A 19,210-nucleotide genomic window follows, 5' to 3' on the forward strand; every position below is an offset into this window, starting at 1 on the left:
TATTTTTTTTTTTTTTTTGAATGGGTTTTCTTCTATGCTTAAATGTAATTTCCTGCAATAGCTCAAATTGATGCCTTATGCACATTGATAAATTAAACCATAATCATCTGGAGCCTATTTAACTTTTTTTAAATGAGGAAAACACCATCCCTATTCATCCCACATCTGTCTACCTTATCTTTAGTTTCCTTACTTGTTATGGGTTGAACAGATAAGTCTACTTAATCCATGAATCAATAATTAATCAATCACATTAATATCAACATTATTAAGAGGGATATGACTTGCCGTTACAGAATTATTGATACTTTGTGGAGAATTTAAGTCTGTTCTTTACATTTATGAATTGTTATCTGTAGAAAGAAGCCTACATAATTTCCAAAGGGTCCTTGAAGAAAACTGTAAATGTCTCATAGAACTTACTGGTCTTCCAAATATAACGAAGCAGGTGGGTTTGGCAAGAAGACCCGCTCTCTCAGCTTCATCTTCTGTTAGATAGTCCACCAAAGCGTACATTTAGCTTGTCGAACGGAGAAACTACCGAAACATTAAAATGCTTTCAAAGAAGACCGTTTCTTTTTTTAACCATATCAACTGTCACCCGTTTAACCGTTTGTGCTTACTTTTGCCTTAAATAATCGAATAATCCCTTCTACATGTATTAATTGTAGGTAACGAACACTGTCGACGTTGCTTTTGGAGAAACAAAGCAGCTGTCTGCTGGTTGCCATAGAGACAAACTTAAACTCAGCGCGTGGAAGGGCACAAGTTGCTGCATATTTTGCAATCTGACAAATTCGATAAATTTGTCAGATTACCTTATCATCAGTTTTATATATATATGAACGTTTTTTCATATATATATTTTATATATAAATTATATATGAAGTATAAATATGAAAGTGGGGAGTTAGTATTTTCTCCTCGCATTTTCGCCCCTTGGGACTTCGCCCTTTTAGATTTTTTGACTTCGCAAGGCACCGTATCAGCTGATAAGCGACATATGACTGTCACATGACTACAATGAATTAATTTAGCATTTTTCTGGTTTCTGACCGCTAAGGTTTACATAGACATATCTGTTAAAATTCCTTGCTAAAACATTTAATACTGTAGTTTTAGCATAAGTACAAATAAGATTGTTTCTCAATGGGAGCGATTGCTGTTTTTTGCAGCTAGCTAGCTAGCTAACTTATTAGAGAGTTATGTTTGCTAGTTTGGGAGATTCAATAAGACAACGATCTGAATTAGTTTCTTAATCAGTGTTTGGTTTTAGGCGCATTTTGTACGGTTTTGGACTTATATGTTTATTTTCACTTTGCAACTCTTGTATTATCGCCTCTGTAGTTTGACTTTTTAACGACCAAAAATGCCTCAAACAGCGGCTGTCATCAGTGGGATCCAGAGGATGGTTTTGTACGAAACAAGAGCAGTAAGTTTAAATGAACTATATAAATTGTGTCTGCTGCTAGTTCTATGTTGTCATGTTCATGAGGTTCACTTAGAGTCCAGTTCTAATGCCAACTGATAAAAATTTACCTGTATGGGCTTCTTACCATCTTCTGATTTTTTCTTGAGATTCCTCCAGAGCAAGGATGTAGTGACAATCGAATCAATGAGCATATAGATGCTCAATCCTCCCAACTCTGTTTGTTGAGAAATGTATTTATTATTTATAATGTTGACATTGGTCTGAAAATCAACCAATGTGCAGAATAAAACTGAAATATCCACCAAGCCTTGTGGTTATTTGCTTATGAAAGTAAGAATTATTTAAGCCCAATTCAAAATATGACTGTTGGTTTTACAAGTAAAATGTATGTGTCATTAGGTAAGTTACTGTGCTGTAGCTAATGGTAGAGGCTGCTGGATACATTGAATACTGGCTGATGAAGACAATAATTAAAACTCGTAAAAAAAAAAAGATCACTTAAAACTGTACTTGTGTAAACCACTGCATTGTTATCAGTTAATTGAAAAGAGTTTTAAAGGTCTTAAATTTTCTGGAGCAGTATGAAATATGATTTGTAGTATTTTTCTAACTTTGAGAACGTCTATTGTTCCTTCCATCAGCCTGTTTCTGGTTTTTGTAGGTTTCATATTTAAAACCTCACCGTGAACTTTTGCATTTATTATGTAAGAATGGGCTGAAAATGCCTGAGAACTGAAATCTTGATTTTTAAAAAGTATGGAACTTTGTCATCAGAAATGTTTTTGGAAACTTGGAACGTGGAGCGTGATAGCGACACATTGTTATGCTGTGACACTAGATGGCAGTAGATGTCTACTTTGGATAAGTGTCACACTCTTTTAGGCTTAATCAAAATGTACAACTTTTTAGATCGGGTGTGATTTTTCTTTCCCCCGTCATGTTGCTAGAAGGAAAGTAGATATTTTAATTCATTTGTATGTTTATAACTCATTCAAAAGTGGAACAGAATAGTTCTGATAGTTACAGAACGTACAATACATGACGTTCTAATTTGACGCTTCTTGCTGGCCTCCAAATCTTCGGCCATTTTGCCACCGAGTATGACGAGGATAATGACATGAAAGGAAGAAACATGAATGGAAGTTCTGATCAACATTTTATTGTGTAAATTTGTTATCAGATATTTGACATGTTCAAATTGTTCAGTACTTGTTACTTTATATTTTCCATAAAGTGCATTGATCAATATATTGCTTAATTAAATTTAATTATATACGGTTTATCATGCTTTAATACAGTATATTGTATGATTGCACTGACTCCAATTATATGCTGGTTCATCATATTAATAAGTCAAAATGGCCAAATAAAGTGCTGTAGAAGGGAGGAATGCCATGTATTTCTATGAGCTGGATTTATAAACCTGAGTGTTTTCTTTGAATTTTATAAATGAATTTATAACGTGGTAGACTAAAAATAAATATATAGATTAATTGAATACTACGCATAAGAAAACTTTTTTTTTATTGAGTTCTGTTTTTTTTTCTTTTTAAAAAAAACTGTCTTCAGTATGCACGTAGAAGAGGTTCCTCATTAATTATTATTATTATTTTTTCTTGCCAGAGATACTTTTTGGTTGGCAGCAACCATGCACAGACCAAGCACAGAGTCCTAAAGATTGACCGCACCGAACCAAAGGATCTGGTGATAATTGACGATAAGGTAAACGGTGACTTTTCATCAGATCCGATATCATGTCAGTGTATATGCGTATGCAATATAGCACTATGGACCTCTAGTGACTTTGTTCAATCACTGAGCATGTCACAAATGTAACTTGCACGTCACTTCCTGTTTGGCTGCCTGCTGCTCATTTCTAGAATATATGAGCTGGTTGTTGATAAGACTTTGGTCATGTTCTTGTTTACTACACTTTATACTTATGATGTGTTTCGTTATTATGATGCAGCCATGACTAAAGCATGAGCTGTATCAACTCATGCTTTCAATTTTGAACACTCAAAAACTGTGACAATGTTGCCACTGGTTTCAGAATCTCATCTTGAAATCTCTCCATATTGAGTTTGCCTCCAATGACGACAAACCTTATTTCCCGAGTAAGACAGATGCCGCCTGACACATGACCACTGCAGCCACGTCCAGGCTTGCAGGTGCTGATATTTAGACTCCAATCAGTCACCTGACTGTCAACACCTAGGGTATCAGAAGTTCAAAACGAGTCAAAAAACAAAATAAGCAGAGAAGACTAGGGATTTTTTTTTTGTGGACAACCTATGTACTCAACTGTGCTACTAAACTCAAAGAAGCATTTTCTTTACACAATTATAGGCAAATAAACAGGCTTTCTAATGGTTTCAGATTTCTTAGCAAAAAATATGTTTCAACAAAGAAGTTACGTTCAATCAATGTCGGCATCTTAACTCTATGACGATATCAATCTAATCCCAGTAGAATAAAATCTGTATTTTTGCTATATATGTTTTTCTGTCTGTAGCATGTGTATAGCCAACAAGAAGTGCGGGAGCTACTAAGCCGTCTGGACTTGGGAAACCGCACCAAAATGGGTCAAAAGGGCTCGTCTGGTTTGTCCAGAGCTGTGTCAGCTTTCGGCATTGTAGGTGAGTAAAGTTTGTTCACTTGCCCCGCTAAACTGGCATTACTTTGACTATTGCTTTGTTAAACAATGTCAACAAGTAGTTTGTTTTAAAGCAGAAACAGTGTGGGGTGACCTGGTTTTGCTTTTATGTAGAGGGAATTGAAAGGACGAAGTAAAAGGAGCGAGCACCTGCTTTGATTTATCTAAAAAAATCAAAAAGCAAACACGTTGAGTCTCCTGTCAGGTCAACACGTGCTGCATCAACACATTTTGTGCAATAGCCAAAATGTCTAAGTAAAGAATAGTTAATATTTTTGTCTGTATAGCACTTTACCGAGAATGTGGGGATAAAACGAACAAGCTCCTAAAAAGAAATATCGATTAACATAATGTTGAACAAATCAGATTTTTGAAAAACCAATTTTTTGGAATTTAGTGTCTTGGCAAACTCTGATCTCACTTGACAAATTATTTTTCAGTGCCATGTGGTTTTCATTCTGGTTTAGAAGGTCACAGAACACAAAGTAGTTACATTTACACAATATGTTATGTGTGTGTTTTTGTTTAGATGGTCTCTATGAGGTAGACCTTGTCCACGTAGCTTTTTTTTTTTCTTTTTTTTTTTTTAATCAAATTCTCAAGTATATTAACTGGTTTAACAAAACATTACACAACATTACAGCATTGCAGTAATCCAATCACCCTTAAGCTTTTTTCTTCAATTTTTCTGTGTATAGAACTACTTTTTAAGAGTATAAGAAGGCCAACATTGCTGCAGTAAACAAAAGTACCTCGATGTTTGTGTGAACTCTTCTGGATCTTTTTTTATAATGTCGGGGTTTAACATAATTCTTTTTTGTATGACGTGGTTTGTTGGTTAGCACTGTTAGCTTGCAGCAAAACCATTGTGGGTGTGTCTTAGCTTAGGGGTTGCAAAGAGTTTGCACGTTACATACTGTTTTTCAAATGTCTTAATATTCTGAAATGACTTTGATTTTACATTTTTAACAAAAAGTGTTGTTCAATAGAAATCATTGTCACATTGAGATGCACTGATGAGTTTGCCAGAGAACAGAATTGGTCAATTACATTGGCTCTGTTTAGTGATTGATCATAAATAAAACTGGGAATATTTTTTATTATTCATTAAATGCATGAAAACGTTGAACTTCTACCACTTACAGTCTATAAATTAATTAACCAGAACCTTCAATACAACTTTTTCACTTAAATTAAAAATCTGATCAAGTTTATATTTTGATTTGGAGCATTAATGAGGATAATCTTGTAGTTCCACCATTATCCATTGGATGTAAAACTTCTGCCAATGTCAAGCTTCTGTCAAGCAACACAATTATTTGTGTTGAATGACGTTAACATTTTCAAAACTTTGAGAAATTCATACACAAAATGACCCACTATCATTTTTTTCTTAGAAAAGTAAAGAATTAAATTAATGTGATCTGTGAGATGCAGCTGTAAAAACATATTCATTAATCAGCCTTTTATGTTCCACAGAAAAATAATTTCCCCTCTATGGTTTTCATATTGACCTACAGACCTAGTTACAGTTTATTATAATCAATGTTTTTCACTGCTTTAGAACTAGCCACTTTTTCTTTTGTCAAAATCCAAAAGAGGCTTCTGTAACTCATTGCATGATAAGCATTTCCAGTGTCACTGAGGTGTGAATTCATTAGTGGGATCGTTAAGTACACTAGTCTCGTACAGGGATCGAGTGCGATAAGCACATGTACTAGACACACCACAGTGGATGTAGCACTATAGGTCAGGGATTTGAAACCTGTGACTCCATGTGGCTCTCTAGGACCCTCTACTGTGGTTCATATCAGCTTTGATTGAAAGCACTAAAGATTTGAGCAATGTTTCAAAATATAATGATAAATGAATGCTAACTTCCGTAGTTTTTCCTTGGCATTTTTACGTAATATATGCATAGCATTTTCCACGAAGAATGAACAAATGCAGCGTATAGTTCCATGAGTTACAGCTAAGCTGTTCAGGTTGTAAAGAAGTAAAGCAGGCCCAGAAAATTGCAATACGGCCAACGTGTATGACTGTGGGTTAAAGTTGTCTTATTCCCAAACATTGCCAGTTTTGTGCCAGATGTAATAGGAGGTACACTTGTGAAATGTCCCACTTTTGTCTCAACAGTTCACTGAGTATTATCACACAAATCTTGGGGTTCATCATGATGTTTTTTTTTTTTTGACATATTTGAATAATGCTTTTGTGTTTTCTTTGAGTAAGAATGGTTTTGGCTTTGAAATTCTCTGAAGGCTATTTTTGGATGATCCATTTGCTTTTGTTGATTCATGAACACTGAATTTATGTCATTTACATTAAAGCTGAAATGCTTTAGATGTTTTGGGATTTATTATAACTTCCTGACTGATGTTACATGGAGGAATTCTGTTAGTGACTCCTGGGAAAATGTAGTAATTCCTGGGAAAATTTCAAAACTGTTCATTTAAGGATACTGGTTCTCGCTGTGGTTTGCTCAAGTCCCAAAGCCATAGAAACTGATTTAATGCAAACTGAACAGAAAAATGTACCTAGACTAAAATTTGATTTCTTACTTCAATTTGTGGAAAAGTTCCTTAAAATTATGACAACTACTTCTCAAGCAATGCATGGATGATTGTTGAATTTATGTTGCACTCAACATCATTTTAAAGCATCATGGTCACACTGATGCTAACAAGTTCTGTTTTTGACATTTAATTAGACTTAAATTGCTTATTTTCCATCTATGTTCGCAAAACATTTTTATTCCCTTAATAGTATAAGTGATTCACCCATGTGGGTTACAGTGCCTCTTAGGAGACGCTTTGCCTGGTACAGTTCTTATTATAGTATTTATTAAGGATTGTCATTCTAAGTATATTTTTATTCAATGTCATTTTCTGGGCTTGTCATTCTGACCCAGTATCCTGGTAACAAAACACAGCGTTCTGAAAGAAAGAGAGTCCTGAATTAAGTGATAACTATTTGAAAACATTAGACATTATTAGCTTACGTTAACAAAACTATTAACATAAAGCCACTTTTTTTTTTTTCCCCAGGGATAATTTTAAAATTTCATTATCAACTAAGAAAAAGCCTTGGATGTCTTACAGAAGACTGAATCATTTATTTTCAGGGTTTCTAAGCCATTTTTAGAAATAACATGCAAACATGTTATGTGTGAAGTGTGATATTTGAGAACTAGGTGAGCCGTGGCTAAAAGCAAGTAATTAACCTTGCTGCAGGTCATCTCTTTGAGATGTTTCAATAATAAAAGCGTAAATGCATCAGTAGTCCGTATTTAAAAAGAGAAATGAGTCATAATGAACCTCTGGTAATGGGTTAAATAAACTGAGACATTGACATACTTATCAAGTTGTTGAGAGTTTGTATTGAACTGATGAACTTTCGCAAAGAGAAAGAAAATCTGGGTCAAATTACATCAACAGGGATTAGGGACTACTAGGCTCCTTGCAAATTTATTCCAACCCCTTAAAGTTTATGACATTTTTGTCTGAATACTACCACAAACTCCAATGTTTCAATAGAATATATGCGATACAAAAATAAATGTATTCCAACCCTTTCACTCTGATATGCTTAATGTAGTTCAGTGACTGTAAACAAGCCACAGGGGATACAAGGAAATGGTTTAGTACAAAGCATACTCATGTTAGAATGACCAGTCTTATAACTTAAGACTTTCTGACTACACTTAAAACTTGAGACACTTTTGTCCATCCAGTTTAGCTGAGCTTGAACAAAAGAATAAAAACTACTGTTTACATCCTACCAAAGGTGTGCAGTGATTGTTGCAGAGAAAGATACTTCAACAATATATAGACCAAGGAGTGGTGAACACAGATGACTGCAACACTTTTTCTAGTTATATAATTATGCACTACTTTATGTTGGTCTATCACATAAAATCCCTACATATTACCTTAAAGTTTGTGTTTGTAAAATAAACATGTTCCTTAAAAGAAACCTGTATTTATGTATGTGTGTAATTGTTTTTTTGTTTTTTTTGCAGGGTTTGTGCGTTTCCTTGAAGGGTATTACATTGTACTCATCACCAAGCGCAGAAAAATGGCTGACATCGGTGGCCACTCCATTTATAAAATTGAGGACACCACCATGATCTACATCCCCAATGACTCTGTTAGAGTCTCACATCCTGATGAAGCAAGGTGTTGTCTCAATCGCTCCATCATCCGTTTTTGTGCTTTTTTTTAAAAAATATAATGAGTGTAAATTAAAATGTCTAATACTACAGGAGAGTTACTGATATATTTTCCTATTGATATCTTTATATTTGCAGATATAATATAAGATGGATATAATAGATATTTCTTTGCAACAAGTTATTTGTTTTAATCTTTGGTTTAAACACAAAGTTAAACCATGATTTGCTTCTAAATTTGTGTTTCCTCTTAAACTGTGATTTTAATAAGCCTTCATTAATACGAGTTCATTAAGATGCTTTGATAAGTTGGAGGCAGCAAAGCAACAATTTACTAATTAGGCTGCTTTTGGTATTTCCCGGCATCAAATGCTTTCCTTCGCATTCTGTCTGCATTTTACTTCATTCACACCTACAAAGTCATGAATAAAATAAAATTCCAGCTTGATGAAACTTCTTGACACTAATCTCTCTTCATCAGGTTATTCCAAGGAAAACAAATCTTGTAAATAAGTACATTAGCTCATCATTGTGTTAAATTTGGGATGGCTGAGTTGATGACTGTGTTTTTATGTTACAGGTACGTGCGAATCTTTCAGAATGTGGACCTTTCCAGCAACTTCTACTTCAGGTACGACAAACTTGAGTTTAAATTCAAAAACCTTCAAAAACCTTCTTGAATTTAGGTTTGCATTTGTGGGAAATGACTCATCCAGCGCAATACGCATTATTAGTTTGTCAAAAAAAGATTGAGTCTTAATTTCAACAAATTAATTGCAGTTTATCATGAGTGAATCTTTGACTCAACTGTTTGAATGAACATAAAATAAAACTATATATTTTGGCGTTTTTCCATTTTTTTAACAAGATGCTCCTCAAAATGTAAAATAAAAAAAAGTAGTTCAATTTGTTTTCATTAAGCAGAACTTGCATAATTTAATAATGCAATTTATTTAAGACAGATCACAAACGTATTAACGTGGTGTCTTTTGGAGGAGCAAATGCACGTTTTTATTTCTTTCTGTTCTGAGCTTTTGAAGTCTAAAGATAGGAATGAAATCTTCTCACATCAGTTTTAAAAGGTTTTCTTCGGCTGAGTTAACGAGTCACTCTTGCCTGATGTAAAACGTGCTAGATATTTCTTACTGTTCTAATTTCTAGCGATAGCAAATGGGTGAAGGCAAATTATGGGGCTGAACAGCCTGTTCTTTCTTCACATGACACTGCCATTGTGCCCTGCAGCTACAGCTACGACCTGAGCCACTCGTTGCAGTACAACCTGACATTGCTGCAGAGACCTTACGAACTGTGGTCAGCGCCGCCCCCCTTGACTAAGGAAGAGGAACACACACAGGGCAAGCAGGACAGCTTTGACATCTTTGAGGACGAAGGTTTGCCTACACAAGGTGAGCAGAGGTGAATCACTGTCACTTTTGTTGAATGTCTTGCCTCGAGTTTGCCTGGGTGGCCTCTTTTAGTTTTTATGTTGAGGTCATACTGGTACGCACAAGATAAGGCCAACGGAATAAAGGCGGTAGATTGCTTCAAAAATAGTTGGATGGAGGAGAGCCGGAAAAGAAGGAAGAGTCATTCAAAAGGCTAATTGAATGAGAAATAAAGCATACTTCGGTCACAATACAAAAAAGCAAAACATCCGCTATGTGATATTAACAAATGTATTGGAAATATGTTCACTATTTTATACATATAATGGTTATAAAATAATTAAATTGGAGAGGTCGTTTCAGGATCTCGGGAAATAATTTACGGAATTAGTATTCCAATAAGATAAAATGTTGCAGTAACCAAATATAGCTCTGTAAAAGTATATAATAAAATGCCCCAATCAGCCTTTTTTAGTGATGTAGGAATGTGCACGGCTTTCACATGACATCCAAATAATTTGCGTCACTTCCTGCTTATAAACACAATCAGTAAAATGCATTTTTGTTGCATGTTTTTATTTTTAGTTGAATTCAAATCAGGTTAAGTATGGGGACAAATGCTGTAATGAAAAATGTAAATGATCTTGCAATTCCTTCATTCTTAGTAGTTTTACTTATAAAATGTGTCATTGATTAAAAAAAAAAAAACTTAAAAAAAAAATTCCATTTAAAAAAATTTTATTTACATGTCACACATAAAAAAACCTGGAAAATAACAGACATGAACTGTGACTTATCAGTGCATCTTAAATTGCATTAAAAAAAAGCTGATTTTGGGTGTGTAGTAAATTGTTCAATAAACCTGCAAGATGTAATTGCAAAAACTTTTTTCTTTAGTCGCAACCATTAATTTTGTAATTTATGATACTGTGTTGCATTTTTATGCTCAATGTCGTCTTATAGATACTGGTACATCAGAACAGGTGTACTTGTTAAAAAAAACAACTTTCATTTTCTAACAACCCACTGATTACATTTATATTGCAACACACACACATTTCATATTGTACCACCTTTGTAAGTTTTTTAAATGCACTTCATAGTTTATGATGCATATATTTTTTTAAATATGTATTTTCCAGAACATTATTTGGACTGAATCCATGTCAATAAAATGACCCGCTTGTTTTGTGTGCTCCGATTTTCCGCCACAGTGGTTTATGGTCTCCAGAACGAGCCGTACTACAAGTACGTGTGGAACGGCAAGCTCCTTGAGCGGATCAAGGACATTGTGCATCCTGACTGGCTCATGTACATAATCCATGGCTTTTGTGGCCAGTCCAGTATCCTTTTTTAAGCAAGGGAGTAGCTTTATTTGGTGTTTTTTTTTGTTCTTTTGATTTCTCTGAGAAGTTTTTTTTTTTTTTTTTCTTGAGCTAAATGTTTCCTTTGCTTCTACTATTAAGAAAAACGTGAAAGTATATTGGTAATAAATAACACACAAAGTCCCTTTCTGAGGCTTTGAATGGGGATTTAAGTGAACACACATACCCAGCAAACACAGTTGCATTTGTCTTTTGTCCCAATTTCTCTCTTTGTTGAGCACGTGGATCTCACTGAGCTCCAGCGTGAGAGTCAGAGTGAAATTTGCAGGATTTGGTAACTAAACTGAAGCAAAATAAATTTGATGGGTTTCGGCAAAAGCTATCAGGTGTAAAGACACTGGTGATTACATAACCTCTCCTTCTGTTAGTGGCTGGGAGCAAGTTAATTGTGCATTTTTTTTGTTTTGTTTTTTTTAAGACAGAAGGGAAAGTCAGTGTTTTGATTAAAACCTAAGCTTGTGTACATTTTAATCCAATCTTTTAAGTAAATATATTCTTGATGCATACCACTAAATTGGTTCCACATGAATAATTCTCTCTCGACTTGTGAACAGCTTTTGTTATAATGATTCATGATTTATTCCAGCAAAGCATTAGGAGACTGATTGATTCGGGTAGCAGTCTCCCTGAGGCTCAGATTAAAATTTCAAGTCATTTACCATCAGCACAAATCATATCAAACCGAGTGAAATATGTCACTTTTTTACTAATATTATTTTCAGTTGTGGCTGATTCTGAACAAGTAAATATTTCTAGGCCAGCCTTTGTCTTTTGTTTGCTCTGTAGTTCTTCATTTAAAGTACACAGACTGATAAGCGAGTAAGTGCTTTTCTCAACATCTCTATTTTTTTTCTTCTTTTTTTAAAATTCTTTTTATTTCGCACGTGAGTTTGTGCTGCCACACGCTGACAAAGTGTGGGTGAGTTTAGATGATTCCTAGAAACTGCTTGGCCTTCACTGGGGTTTCAGTGCGACAACAAGAGAGCCAGATGGTGCAATGCAGCAACATTCAGTAGATTGGGTATATCTAAAAGTATGAAACATGAGGGAAGTACATACTCCAAAAACAACATGCAAGAAAAGACACTACCTAATCTTGTTGGTGTTGCATGTGCACTATTTGACACCCCTCCTCTTTCTGTATATCATCAGTCAAATGCATCCACTTCTTAAGTGACTCGCTTTAACAATAATATGCTAGTTTCTATGACTACAAGACACGAAATACAAAAACATTAATAAAAGCATAACATGTCCTGGTAGAAAAAGGCTGTGCTGACTTTGGATATGGTGAACCAACACCAGCAAATAACAGAACCCCCCAAATCACCAGTGGCTCTGGAAACTTTATATCAGACATCAAGAAACTTTAAGTCATTCTTTTGCAATCTTCCTCTAGATATTGATGTCCCACAAAGTGCAGCAATTTTCATCAGAAAAGAGGAATTTGAACGGTTTAGCAACAGCCCATTTCATTTACTCCTTGGTCAAAGTAAGATGTTGTTTTCTGGTTCAGGAGTGGCTCTGACGCCAACGTCCATGCCTGGTCCAGCAATTTAAATAGCTTCCTCGATGCCATCGGCATCTCGGTTGCAAACGGCCATTTTTCTACCAGGATTCCACTTAACTTTCCATTAATATTCTTTCTAGTTATGACCTTTATGACTGCTGTTAAGGCGATATTCTTCCCTTTTATTTTATGTTAGGCAGCAATATGGGAATAACATGAAATTTCAGTTTTAAAAATATTTTTGATTTAATATATAAAACACAACTCATCAACATACGCAAAACATGAACAGTTGAAATATATCCCCCTTTGCACCTATGTAATGCGAGTTTCTTTTTTTTTTATTTAATAACAAACAAACAAAAAAAAAAAATACAATTTTGATTTAAGATGTACATAAAACGCAGATGCATCAGAATGTTCAGATTTGAGACTTTCGTTTTGCTTTTGCCAGCATGCTTATTCTTTTAATCCTTAACCCACTGACTTCAGAGCTTCTGATCTACGGTCGACCGGTTCACATCACCCTCATTGCGAGGCGCTCCAGCAAATTCGCCGGGACCCGCTTCCTGAAAAGAGGTGCTAACTGCGAGGTACAACCGTTTCCGCGGCAACGGGGACAATAGATAGTGGAAGCAAAGATGAGGGCCTTCAGCATGATTGAGATGACTCAGGTTGATCACAGGGGGTTAATTGGATCCCCTGCCTCTTTCTTCAGTATGCATGAGTATCTGTGTGGGTGTTTTGTGGAAGGAAGGATGAACTTAAGGCACACATTTTGTTTTTCATTCTCCTGTTTTGGACTGTTTTAATAAAAAATAAAAAAAAATTGGGGATTTGCAGGTAGTCGTATTTTTGTGGACATATGAATGAACATGAATGGATACGTGTCATTTTAAATAAGAAAATCCATAATTAATTTTAGAAAGAAATACCCATATCACCCTTCACCTTTGCTTTTTGCATTTTCTGTATGAAAATGAAAGAGGATTTTTATCCTGCACCGTTACAGGAGTAAATAGTCCTGCAACTAATATGTCTTAATGTAATTTCAAGATTGTGGCAATTTCTGAAGAAATCTCTGAAGAGCATTGTCAGTGCACATTCTGTAGCTGTTGCTGTACCAAGATTTTTCAATCTTTTTCTTTACGTTTAAATAAAGCGCTAAAGAACATTCGCTCTCTGTATTTGAAAATGTCTCCTTTTTAATCTCTTGGTTATGGTTTAATTAAGTTTTTCTTTTCTACCCCAGGGGGACGTAGCTAATGAGGTAGAGACCGAACAGATCGTCCACGATGCCTCGGTTATGTCTTTCACAGCAGGAAGCTACTCCTCGTACGTCCAGGTCCGAGGTTCTGTACCACTGTACTGGTCTCAGGACATTTCCACCATGATGCCAAAGCCACCCATAAGATGTAAGACCTATGGGTATCTCATGCACTATTAAAAGGGAATGTTTTTCATTGTTTTGTGTACATGTATTCAGCTTTACTCGACAAAAAACACAGACTACTTGTCTTTTTAATAAGTTTGAATCTCCATGTCGTTTATTTTTAAAATATTATGAGGCAGCACTGAGGCCCAGGAAAAAAAAAAAAAAAAAAAAAAAAAAAAACTACATTTTGCTTCTCAAAACCTAAAACAACCTGTTTGGAACCTGTTTTACATTAAAATAAGACTTTGGTTTCTTATGAAGGCCTTTCTGTTTCCTGTACAATCCTACGTAAGTAGGATTTAAAAAGATCAGTAGATAAGGGCAGGATGACCCCCTCATGGTTTCCATATTTGTATCTGTCTCATTCCGAATGGAATAAAAGCTCTATAACCTCAACCAATGGGAGGTGATCGGGTGAGACTGATGACACTAGAGACTGATAGGGTTTACCGTGTGCGTATCAACAGAAATACACTGAGGCTTACGTAAGTACAATGCCTGTATCAACTGATAATCCCTTTCTCCTCTGCTGTGGTCCTTTTTCATCCTCAGATGACTTTTAGTAGCTCAACATAACCCTCAAAATCCCTCTTGTCCCTCTTGTCTTGTCTTATTGTCCTGGTCCTCCTCTGATCCCAAGTCCTCATATGACTTTTGGAAATCTAATCCAGGCCTTGGACAGTCTGGTTATATTTCATACTATATGTTTGTATATACTGTCAGTATATTTTTGTGGATTCTTGACACCGGTTTTTGATTCAAGCGAAGTCTCAAAGTTGTTTTTGGGGGTCATCTTATCACTGAAGACGCCATAAATTAATGAATGAATAATTTTTAAAAATGTTTTTCATATTTTGGAATGTTATTCCTTTCAGCTAAAATATTTTAATCATAAAAATTGAGAAAAAGTGCTACTTGTGTTTGTTTTCTGACTCTTAACAGCTTAAATGTAGTGCAACCAATTGCTGTCACAAAATACCTAATCGGTAAATAGTCTACCTGTGTGAAATTTATTCATAAACTGAAGACCAAGTAACACAGAAAAGAGTCCAGGGAGACGTTTAAAGCTGGTTTAGCCAATAAAGTAATAAAACAAAGTTTGAACATTTCACCGAGTACTGCAAACCTACCAATACACGGCTGTCCACCTGAACTGACAGATTCTCAAACAAAGCCTCTGGTTACTAATATAGCTGGTGCTTTTCATTAAAAGCTGAGCTGCTTATTCAAGACAGGACTGTAATTATTTGGCCTTTAGTCCTTATGAAACAGCTGCAGTCTTTGTTTGACTCTTCAGAAACTCAAAGATAATTAGTGTGTAAATGAAGCAAAGTATCTTAACTAAGTATACTTTCATACAGTTTCTTTGTGTGTCGAAGTGGGTGTGACCAGTCCACATCCAACGCGGTTGTAATATTTAACCGATCCCGTTGCTGCCTGACATCTGTTAGAAAGATCTAGGTCAGCGCCATGGCTGTAAATGCATAACCATCCATTTCTTGCTACTCCATTTTCAAAATGACAGCAAAATCTCTAAATTTGCATCTGTAATGTAATGGGTAATGACTGGATTAAAGATGACATGATTGCGAAGTTGATAGCCTGAATGATTTGCTCTGCCCCGCTATTGTTGACGTTATCAGCACAATAACTCTTCAGAGGCACATCAAAATTATAATGGCGAAAAATGATGAAATGAGGGACAACAAAGTTGGAAACTGTCAGTTTTAAGTTGCATCAGCTGTCACAGTTATTGTCCTGGTGCAGTCCTGTAAATAGAATAAAAATAGATCCAGCGGTTTCTATTTTAAAAAATATATTTTAATTTAGTTCATCAGTGTCAAGGGATATTTATTACGTTTAAATGAGGTATAAATATGATGTGACAAAGAAGTCCTTTTCTAACTAGGTGTTTATTGAGAAAAAATAATCTCCAAATGCAGTGCAGTTTAAGAACTGAAGCACTTTGTTTACTGCTGCAGCTGAATTTTTTATTTATTAAATTTTTTTTCATCCCAAGGATTTTCCACATCTTTACCAAGGGTGGCAGTTAATGTGGAAGATGCTGTACTTAAATTCAACTGCATGAAATGGCGCTTAGGACAGTCTGACCTATTTGATGCCTTTTTTTCCTCACACTTAATTTTCGCGCCTCATAGCAGTTCTGCGGCTCAGCATGTGTCAGATGGAGACAGGTAATGTTTTTCAGGTTTTAGAATGAACAGAAGAGTGTAAATGGAAGTGAAGACACGCAGCACAGAACGCGAAGGAAAGGGGGGAGCTTGTGGTGAAGTTTGACATCACAGACTCTTAAGTTTCAGACTCTAAAAGTTTCAACCTTGAAAAGAAACGTGCGCAGATTCCAAAAATAAAAGCCATGGATTGATTTTATTTCTAAAAGTTGCCATAAGGTTTTTTTTTTTTTTTCATTTGTTTTCTGCAATTGTGAACTACTGGATCTCTTGCAAATGTATACTACATTTTTCCAAGTACTTAGGGGAAGTTATTTTGAGGCAATCATGATTTTAGACTGTTGCACTTCCTATATAGGTGTGATGCCATCTGTTACAGAAAGGATTTTTTTTTAAATGTCTTATTTGCATATTGTTCTTTATGACTTTTGTTATATTTATGATTGTCAACCAAATGCTTCAAAGGCAGTACTGTAAGAATTGTATGTCTAAATTCCCAACATCCTTAGCACCACACTAAGACAACATTTTGCCAAATATGGAGCAAGATAATAATGTTGAATTCTTTTAAAAACGACCTTGATCAGAGAAGAATTTTTTTTCATATTCTTGTAGTATATCCTATCTCACCCTCTTCTATTTTCTGTTTTCTTTCCTCTCTTTTTACAGTGGACCAAGCAGATCCATATGCTAATATAGCTGCCCTGCATTTTGACCAGATGCTGCAGCGGTTTGGATCACCCATCATCATCCTCAACCTGGTTAAGGTGATAAGCATTTACAGAAACGTCCCTCTGAGATCCAAATCTCATGTGAAGGGGAAACCTAGCTAAGGTTTATTGACACTAAACCATGTCAATAATTGTCCTCAGCCAGAACATATGCAGCTTTGCAAAATATAAGTGTGGTGGTTAAGTGGTGAGTTAGATTGAAAATATACACTATAGATTTAGCAATAATGTCTTTACTTCCCTTTTAACATTACAGATAGGGACTTTTATGGCTTGCACATTGTTGAAGCGATTTGTATTATTCTTAAGCTGCGCCAACAACATTGTTATCAGAGCATATACCTTTTTGGACCGTTTAAAAATTGGGGTTTTCTTCCTTATTTTTGTACGATGAACAGTTTAATTTGGTCAAGTCTGCAAACTTTTTAATTCTCAAAACCTTCTGGAACAAAGAGAACATGAAGAAAAGCCCACCCATGCTTTGGATTCACATTATAGGTACTTGAACACATACAGTTGTGATTAAGCTTCATTAACCACTCTCTCCTACCTTGAATAAAAGACAATTCACACAACAAAGTTCTTGAAAAGCTGAAAAATGATTTCTTACATTTACCAAACATCCTGTTCATTAAAGGAACATGCGGACAAAAGCAGCTTTAAATCTACATTCACAGATGGTGATTAAAGCAGGATGACCTTGCATATGGTCGCATAGCAATGTTAATGTTATACTTAATTTACTATCTATGTTGAGGATAAATTAAAAAGTTATTCGTACTTAATTGCGCAATAAAACACTAACTGACAGAAACCCTGATGGTTCCATCATTTTCACTCAATTTTAAGCACATTCACTATACACATTAATTGAGTTGATTCCTAAGCATACTGAGTTTTTTTTTGCGTTTTTTGTGTTATTTCTATGGATGCATGGCTAGATTGATTTAAGCTTAGATTTTTTTCAGTGGTTAATCCACTTGTGAATTTTAGATTAGATGTACTTCATCATAAAACTTTGTACAACTTTGATTTCTCAAATATGTCTGCTCACTGTAAAAAAAACAAAAAAAACAGCAAAAACAAAAATAAAATCCCTCCCTTTGTTATTTAGAGAACTGGCATTTTACTCTGTGGATTATTTAGGAAGCAAACAGGAAATGTTCTGCATTCTTGGAAGTATTTATCTTTTTATCCGCTCTGCCTGTGGTATCACTTGAGCGGTGTAACAGGGCAAGGTGGAATGTGTAATTTCTGCGGCATTCGATTGATTGCTGTTCATTAGCTGTGAACTATTATGGGCACAAGAGATTTTTCTCAGTGGTTTGAGATCACCAGCTGTTGAAATCCTACCCAGGGCGGTGGTAATATCAGTATTTAAACTGCTCTTATGTTTTAAAATAGGGACCACTGCCATCCTAAAAGGGGAACAAACAGATTGATGTGTGCATGTTTCACTTTACTTCCACCCGGCTGTCCGTCACATTACAGCTTTTGTTTGCTGCCCAGACATATGATTTGTGGCTTGGATTTCCAGCTCACGTTGTCACTCACAAGGGGAGCTGCGACATGAGGGACCAATCGCAGGCCGCCAATGTCCGCACAAGCAACAGCCATGTGAAATCTGCAGACCATAGGGAATAGAAGAGGGATTTGCCCCCTTCTTTCACTGTACACTCCCTCACTTATCCCAGAGAGACGGATAGAAGGGGAAAAAAAAGGAAATTAACCATAAAGCCTCGACAGCCGACCCACCTCCCCCATTGGGGACACTGGGGTCAGCAGGTATCCTGTCAAGTCCAAGATATCTTTTAGAGAAGCACATGGCCAAGCATGTGAATGACTTTTACTATAATTAAATTAGAATAAAATTTTAACTGTGTGCAAAAATACATTATTTTTAGATAAGATAATAAAAGTTAATTGTTTTAATGTGATCACAATTATTTGAATATTCACTCACACAACTGAACTGGCAAAAGGGGAACAAAAAAAAAAAAAAAACGTGTGGAAAAATATGCTTTGTTGCCTTAGAATGAAATTTGACATAATTACTCCCATTATCTCCAGCTTCCTCGTGTTCACACATGTGCTTGTGTCACTGCTGCAGATTCTGGTTTAATGTCAGAAGCTGCACCCACATAAACCATTGACTGTCGTGTTTTTCTATTCATACATGCAAACACTTCATTGGGGCACTTTGTGAGCGCATGCACATATATAGGATACTTGTAGTATCTCATCTGAGCGCAGAATGTGTGACTGAATGTCTGACGAGCCTTGCAGAGTAAGTGCTAGGAAATGCTCTGGTAA

The 19,210-nt window shown here is 35.5% G+C and overlaps 2 protein-coding genes across 3 annotated transcripts in view; one reads left to right on the forward strand and one right to left on the reverse strand.

Moving 5' to 3' along the window:
* Window positions 1–728, reverse strand: part of ak9 (adenylate kinase 9) — a 14,775-nt gene extending 14,047 nt beyond the window's left edge. The window contains exons 1-2 of one of the 2 annotated variants that reach the window (XM_008397768.2): window positions 624–696; window positions 424–488 (exon numbers count right to left, since the gene is read on the reverse strand). Coding sequence is in view for 1 of the 2 variants with exons in the window: in XM_008397767.2 (XP_008395989.1) it covers window positions 424–516 (93 nt within the window). In the remaining variant the exon portion in view is untranslated. Of the gene's footprint in view, window positions 1–423 lie in introns of both variants that reach the window. The other variant, XM_008397767.2, reaches the window with a different exon arrangement.
* A 254-nt stretch (window positions 729–982) lies between these two features.
* Window positions 983–19,210, forward strand: part of fig4a (FIG4 phosphoinositide 5-phosphatase a) — a 43,450-nt gene continuing 25,222 nt past the window's right edge. The window contains exons 1-10 of the mRNA XM_008397766.2: window positions 983–1,432; window positions 3,056–3,154; window positions 3,948–4,071; window positions 8,110–8,266; window positions 8,840–8,890; window positions 9,502–9,665; window positions 10,859–10,987; window positions 13,032–13,132; window positions 13,792–13,954; window positions 16,836–16,933. Of these exons, the coding sequence (XP_008395988.1) occupies window positions 1,370–1,432; window positions 3,056–3,154; window positions 3,948–4,071; window positions 8,110–8,266; window positions 8,840–8,890; window positions 9,502–9,665; window positions 10,859–10,987; window positions 13,032–13,132; window positions 13,792–13,954; window positions 16,836–16,933 (1,149 nt within the window). The 5' untranslated portion in view covers window positions 983–1,369. The remainder of the gene's footprint in view (window positions 1,433–3,055; window positions 3,155–3,947; window positions 4,072–8,109; window positions 8,267–8,839; window positions 8,891–9,501; window positions 9,666–10,858; window positions 10,988–13,031; window positions 13,133–13,791; window positions 13,955–16,835; window positions 16,934–19,210) is intronic.

Source organism: Poecilia reticulata, linkage group LG21 (genome assembly GCF_000633615.1).
Source record: "Poecilia reticulata strain Guanapo linkage group LG21, Guppy_female_1.0+MT, whole genome shotgun sequence".
NCBI lineage: Eukaryota > Metazoa > Chordata > Actinopteri > Cyprinodontiformes > Poeciliidae > Poecilia > Poecilia reticulata.